The sequence below is a fragment of the Cynara cardunculus genome (assembly GCF_001531365.2).
Source record: "Cynara cardunculus var. scolymus isolate 2C chromosome LG 1, CcrdV1, whole genome shotgun sequence".
Taxonomy (NCBI): domain Eukaryota; kingdom Viridiplantae; phylum Streptophyta; class Magnoliopsida; order Asterales; family Asteraceae; genus Cynara; species Cynara cardunculus.
Window position 1 is genome coordinate 21,935,057 of NC_037528.1, and position 7,483 is coordinate 21,942,539.

Here is a 7,483-nt window from a genome sequence, read left to right on the forward strand (position 1 = left end):
AAGTCTCTTAATCATCCTGACCACATAATCATTTACCATCCACCATGCAGCCCCTTAATTGGAAACTGCGTAATGTTACCAATTTTACTCAATAAAGAGTTTTTGTGACTTCAGTTGATTTTTCTATGTAATCAAGAATTACAGTATAACTCGTCACATTGACGGTGATTTGACCTAAACATCATCGATAATTACAAAATCTAGGTTAGCAGTCAAAATGAGTAAAAAAATCAACGTTTATTACATTAATTGAGAAAAAAGAAAACTATTTGTTAGCAAAGAAAACTGGTTTAGTAGATTACAGGAGACAAAAAGAATATGATGGTTAAAGAAAGGAGCATAATAGGATATAGTCATCAATGGAAAACATAGTCTTCTTGGATTGAATAAAACAGCAGTACCTAGAGAGTAAAACAGAGAAAGAAAGAGAGGATTCACCCTCAAATTTGCATCCTAAATCTACATTTCAAACAGGTACTTGAACCCCGAATGCATCCAACAAAAACACCAGAAACATAAAACCAGTATCTCCCAGTTAAAAGTTTACGTATGTGTATATTTAGATATTGCTGCTATCCGTCCATTCAGTGCATGGTAGGGCGAGGTGCACGTGGACGAACCGGGGTCTTTGATGGGCTAACCCTGCATCAACATAATATAGACCATTCATTCAACAAACCAAATTTTCACTTTTCAAAAAATCATCAACGTTAACAATCACCTCACCTTATCGGCAGTGATCCCAATACTGCACCGCTGCAGTTCAGGGCCGTAATTGCACTCTCTGCCTGTAAAATTCCACACAACACATGATACTTACCTTTTTCTTTGTTTCGTTTTCATACACCCACTCATCCATCTTATATAATAAAAAGAATGAAAGAGAATATGTTTGCATATCGCACTCTAATTTTAGTAACGAGTTTAACCTTAACATGACCCTTTTTTATAAATAAAAGGAATGGAAGTAAGGCAGGGGGTGATATCATAACAAATGCAGGTCATTTTTAAGCTGGGGAATGCAGGTTCTTAGAATCTGAAAGAAGATTTGAGCTAAAGAGTGTAAAACGATGTTGCTATTGAACAACAGATTGCATCAACCATCAGTATCATACAACTAGCAGACTATCCTATTAAGATTAGAACATTAGAATACCCATCAACAGCAAACTATATGTGCAGCCATAATGCATGGTGATGAAAGGTAGACTGTAATATAATTTCTAGTATTATACACATCATGGAAATCTTAAAGAGAGAACATCTTTTTAGCAAATACTTCAACCCGTTTTCCAGGTGTACTTTACGATATCGTACCACATGAGAACAAAAACTTGGTAAGCGGTTTACTGGTTAGCAAACTGCATTTATCTACAGTATTCTAAAAGGCGGTTCAATTGGCCACTTATCCCCCCTCAATCTGCTTCTATTTCCTTATTAACCAGGAATTGAACAGAGTAAGCGCATTAATGGGGTTTAAGAATCAGCTGACCTGATCTATAATTAATGCATATATCAAAATACAAGACAAGTAATGGTCAGGCCAAAAAGGATAAAATTAACCTCACTTCAATAACCACCTAATTAGCAAAGCATCCAAATGTTCTTTTTTTGTCAAAGCATCCGAATGTTCTTTTTTTGTCAAAGTAATCTTGTAAATGATCCAAAGGCCAAATCCTAAGCAACTTCTACCGTCTACTCCTACGACTGGACGAGGGACAGATCCAGTTATCATGTCGTCTGATGCTCTTTCTAAGTTCTCCCAGCAACTCGTGTTGCCCTGCTGGTATATACCATGTCATTTGTGAGAACATCCAATAAGAATATGAATTTCTGGTATTTGAATTTTTGTTCAAAATTTCTGCATTATTGTTCTTCAATACTCAAACTTCACATTAAATTTCGGTTGCCCAACACTAATTTAAAAAACCATAACAAAAATCATAAAATTTGGACCAAACGTACATAACCAGTATCAATATTTTAACACGTATGTTTATACGACTCACTGGTTCTGATATAAACATAAAAAATAAAGTAACCGTATGCTAAAAAGTAGCATCTTCTATATGTCCCAAAATAAATCTAATGTTTCCCTCTTTTGCATCAATACATTGCAATGTAACCTTTTTTGCAAAAAATTTAAGCTAAAAGACCTGTTTGCACGTTCGTAAATCGTAATAATTACAAACTATTGATTAATCAACTTTGGTCCATAAGATTCCCCATGTTTTGTCAATATTTGATCTTATCTAAGATTTTTAAACCAATAGTCAAACAATTATATTAAACTAAGTGCCGAATCAGACGTTGCCACCTTTTGGGATGGCATACCAAAACTGAACCGCGTAAGCATCTGTCTAGAAGGTCTCAGCACTAGAAGACCTATCTGCTGCTTAGCCCCACTTAATGGTTTTTAGAACACTCTGCACCATAACAGCTTTCATAGATCCAAATCAGTAATTTCCCATCCCAATAAAATGAAACTAGAAGTGTTGACTAATCTCTTTTCAAGTTTTAATTGCGAACACAGGTTACATTTGTGCATCCTAGTTCCCACTTTCATAGATAAGAGCATGTTGTTAAACTTCATCCAGTCACCCAAGTGCAATAGCCCCAACCCAATCAACCTACACAACATAGATCATGAAAGATATCTGAAATACATGGTAATATAACCAACGGTGACAAATTGTAATGCAGCCTCACTTACTGTATGCACTTTTCCATCTGTCACCACCAAAGCCTACAAAATGGAAACTAACTTCCCCCATTCAGCTTGACTTATTTCTTAGGTCAATCATTACTTTCTAATAACTTTTACACTAAACTAACATCTCTACATCAGTATCAACATATTATGTCAGTTGACAGCAATTGTATTTGTGGTATCCACTAGGTGACTTTAGAGTACATAAAGATTCATTGTCAAGCTAATTCAATATTTAATATTTTTTTAACACATATGGATTTGAATTTGCATCATACATACTGATACACATTATCAGACACCTGATATCTCAGAATAATCAAATGAAATATCCATATCAACACATTAACATACATCCTTCTTGCACACATGTATATAAAATAGAATCAAGTATTTGCATTATTATAACATGCATGCACAAGCATAGTCACCACAAAGCTCATTGCTTATAGTAAGTTTGAGATTCTGGATAGAAGTGCATCTAGTGCAAATACTAATCCTGTTATTTGTGGTTGTTAGTTGTGGTGAACTACAGTGAACCTATTGAAGACATACATCTAGCCATGTAGCAATAGGAGTTTCCGAGTCTACTTGATCTGGCCTCATTGCATTTCAGCTTTCATGGTCTGTCTTAAATTTGTTACCCATCTCCATGTGTTATATAAGGTTGCTCCTTTATGACTGGAAGGTCATGGTTTCACATAAACCTCTTGCACAAGGGAAAGGCTACATACAAAGACTTCTTTCCCAAACCCTTTTGAGTCCAAAGAACCTTGGCGCTCCAAGGTCTCCCTTTGGGTATGTGATGTATGTTTCTTAGACTGATATTATACTTATCTAGGAGTGCAAGTATATGGGTCTGAAACACCTCAGATGTGCACAAATACTGGGATAACAACTATGGTCGTATTCATCTCAAAAGGAGCCAAAAGATGGTTATTGATGATACCCTTTGCTCCAGTAATATTCAGAGAATATCTTATCGAATTTCTGCCTATTGCAGAGGCTTTTTCTATATTAGAGGACGTAGAAAGTACTTCCATTTGGTGTCTATGTAGCTAGAGAAGGCATATGATAGGGTACTAAGTAAAGTGATATAGTGGGATCTTGAGAAAGATAAGTGCCTATATATATTTATGTTATTGATGAATGATGCATAGCTAGCAACAAGTATGAAACTGAGAAAGCCTGTGATGCAGGGACAGATATGTTCATTATCAAGTCTATACTTTTGCTTTAGTTGGCACACCATGTCTTATGCTTTTTCCAGTGACCTCCTCTTTACAATGAGGCAATGCAATGTCTTAATGCAAAGTTGGAGGCATGGAGAACACCTATAAATCTAAAGGATTTACATAAGGCCAGGTTTAAGGAGTTACATGAACTGCAACTTCATTGCTCAAAACTATTTCTAACATCTTAAGAGAGTCGCTTGCTTTAGAGGCATAAAGTAGAGAGTTGGTGGAATCTAGGTTCAATATACCATTCTAGGTTGACTGTATCTTTTTAGATTCGGTAGCTACCTACGGGTGGCACACAACACAAAATCAGCATGGAAGCACTAATGGTAACAAGAAAATGGACAATTGTAAATGTTTTTCAACTAGAAAAGGTTTTACTGGTGGATGAGATGATAAAAAAGCTCTAGCAGTGAACATAGGGAAAGGGTTCAACCACAATAACTTTCTATGTTCAAATCTTTTTCCTCTGTTTTTAAATATATTAATTGTGCTTTGAATACTTTTCATCAAACTCAAAAATGGTTAGTCAACTAATCAGAAACCTATTCAACCCCCTCAAGTTTTACAATCTGGCAACCCACAAAGGCACAAATCCCTAACTTGGCATTCCTCATGATGAGGATGACAGCACCAAAAACAAACAAATATCAGTATACCAATATGATGCTCTTGTGCATTTACCATTTGCAATAGCCATAAAATTCAGGTTGTCTCATGTCACACTTGAGTACATGACAAAGACAATGCCAATGAAGCTATTGGAATGATTGCACTCTTGCAAAGAACTAATGATGAAGACACATCAATTATAATAATCTTAACTAAAAAATACATGAAAAATCAAGGATATTAATGCAACTTTTGCATATGTTACTACAAATTTTGTCAATCAAAAAGACTCCATCTTTGGAGCATAAAGACAAGCTCCCTTTTCATTTTGTGATACAATGCAATGCACATATTTAAAGCAACAAAACCAGGTAAAAAGTTCAAGAAAAATCACCATCACAAACTCCACAAATGCAATACGAGTTGAATGATGATAGTCTCCTAGCAACCTCAAGCGGTAAACCTATGAAACAATAGTTTCAGTAATACACGGTTAAGAATTGAAGTAGCAAAAAATGTATTCAGATTGTATATGACAACCACAAACCTCTCCACAAAATGATTCGAAGAACAGTTTCACATCTGCCTGCGTAACCTGCTTCAAACAAAATAGAGATCACATATATGCACCCATGCTAATGTTCATGAAATGCATGCACAACAAACAAAAGCTTTTAAACTACCTTCTTATCAATGTTAGTACAATAGATAGTTCTTGCACACATTTCCCTTTCATCTTCAGACTATACACAAAAGAAGGGCAAAGGAAAATGGGGTTAGCACAACCATACATTCATAGAGTTTTCCAGCTTCATAAATTGTAAGGTAAAAGGATCTCACTCGTGGCAAAAAAGTTGGATTTACGGGTGCAATTGCAGTTTTTGAAGGCAGCACTCTGACCGGGTAATACCCAAGCATAGTTCCAGCCAGACTCAATGCATTCCTTGCACCTTCTGCAAGCACATTAGAGACAACAGAATGAAACACCAAGCAAAAATCATATATATTTTACTAAAGTATAAAAGGTTACATAGACATACCCTCATCCGTAAACTCAATGAAGGCAAAACGAAGAACGGAATTAGGGTCACCACATATGCGGCAATCCACAACCTATTGTGGCAGAGAGAAAAGTAGCAGTTAAACAGTCAGTCAAAGTCATCATATAACACCAACAAAACCAAAGACATCCCATCATAAATCTGGTTCACATATTTACCTGTCCACAGTTGATAAAGAGGGCAGCAAGTTGTTCTTCAGTTACCTAAAGTCACACCATCCCAAATACGTAAGAATAATGCTAGTCATAAAAAGTTATGAAAAACAGCAAACTCCAAGAAAAAAAATGTTATCCTGAGGTAAGTATATGACTCTTCACCTGCTGATCAATGTCGGAAACATGGACTGTTCTCCTAATGACATCTTCTCGTTGTGCCATGTTAGTTCGGTTATTCATCCTTCGTTTCCCATGACTAAAGTTACCCTTCTTCTAACCATTAACATTAGAAAGTCAGAAAAACCAGCACCAGAAACACATCATGACAAAAAAAGAACTCAGTATACCTATATCCCTTTTTGCTTTCTAAAACATACAAATCTTTTACAAGAATCATCATTAAACCCGAACAAGAAAACTGAATAAAAGGGGGGGGGGGGGTGTGAATATTGAGTATACCCTTCTATTAGAAATGCCATTGACGTTGGCAAATGGGGTATGGTTAGTTTGGAGCAGGAAATCGTTGACGGCAGAGTAACCAAAGTGAGCAGCAGCAGCAGATGGTGGTAGCAGTAGAGACCCATTAAAGTTGTTGTTGGAGAGAGAAGGGGGCACAAATTCTTCAGCCATAGGATTCAATTTGGACAACATTTCAGCCAAATCCCTCATCTCTTTCTTAAAACCCTCTTCTTCATGATCATGATGATCAACAGCAGTCATTTTCATCTGCTGATGATGATGATTCAAAACACCATTCCCATTAGGTATCATCTTAGTCTGCTGATGAAAACTCTGATGGTGATCGTTGGACCTGGCAATCGAAATCGATGATTTGGACTGATCAACATCGGTTGATTCGACCCGATTATTAGACCCACCATTCTCAACAAGAGTCATGATTTTTATCGATCGACTCACCGACTGACACTAGTCTGAAAAGGGTTATTTATCTTGTTCCTCCTCCTGCGAATTTAGCTGATTGTACCCATCAAAACCCAAAATTGGACTTTGATTAAAAACAACTTGATGTATAAAATATATGTAATGGAAAGAAAGATGCCGACAGTAATGAGTTAGAGAAGAAATTACCTGTTCGTTCGAAAAAAGAGTATTAAATCATGGAATTGAACACAAAGATCGTCCCCGGAGAGAGAGAGAAGAAAGAGGGCAAAAAGAGCATCACTTTATTTGTTTTAATAAAAATGAATCACCATTTCCTTCCTCATGTTTGTCTTGTTCGGATCGGCGCTTTTCGCACACTACTTTTGGGACATGCCACAAACACCCAAATTTTATTAGATCACCACTATCTCCATGTCCATGTCTATGTCTATGTCTATGTCTATGTCTCCTCGCCTCGATTATTACAATTGCTAGCACCATATTTAACAAAAAAAAATCATTTAAAATACGTTAAAAGGCTTGTAAAGTCGTGGTTTAATACGGTAAAAAGCCAAAGGAGTTTGATCTTAAAAAAGTCAGTTGTGTCAATTTAAAGAAGAGAAAATACAAATTTTCAAATGAAATTGACCTTTGAAACAAGACGCAACGCTACTAAGTAGGTATAAGTCTAATGTGGTTTTAACCAAATTCTACCGTTCCGAATGATTTTTTTCAGTTTTTTGGTTGATTTCGAGTGTTTATTTAAGTTTTTTGATTGATTTCTATGAACTTCTTCGGTTTTATTTTTGGTTTTGAGAGATCTTT

At 36.0% G+C, this 7,483-nt stretch overlaps 1 protein-coding gene across 8 annotated transcripts; it reads right to left on the minus strand.

Moving 5' to 3' along the window:
* Positions 1 to 319: 319 nt before the first annotated feature.
* LOC112510865 (polyadenylate-binding protein-interacting protein 11-like) lies at positions 320 to 7,161 on the minus strand. Of its 8 annotated transcripts, none has more exons than XM_025116247.1 (12): positions 6,866 to 7,020; positions 6,695 to 6,751; positions 6,236 to 6,587; positions 5,939 to 6,049; positions 5,780 to 5,824; positions 5,601 to 5,673; positions 5,401 to 5,513; positions 5,244 to 5,303; positions 5,108 to 5,155; positions 4,955 to 5,023; positions 727 to 788; positions 320 to 642 (listed from the first exon to the last, which is right to left on the minus strand). In XM_025116247.1, exons 3-12 carry the CDS (start codon positions 6,545 to 6,547, stop codon positions 585 to 587), a joined length of 951 nt encoding a protein of 316 aa, XP_024972015.1. In that variant the 5' UTR covers positions 6,548 to 6,587; positions 6,695 to 6,751; positions 6,866 to 7,020; the 3' UTR covers positions 320 to 584. The 8 variants fall into 8 exon arrangements, with proteins under 8 accessions (XP_024972015.1, XP_024972035.1, XP_024972008.1 ...); XM_025116267.1 differs by having other exon boundaries at positions 6,695 to 6,739; positions 6,866 to 6,953; XM_025116240.1 differs by having other exon boundaries at positions 5,939 to 6,046; positions 6,236 to 6,751; positions 6,866 to 7,161.
* Positions 7,162 to 7,483: the final 322 nt, after the last annotated feature.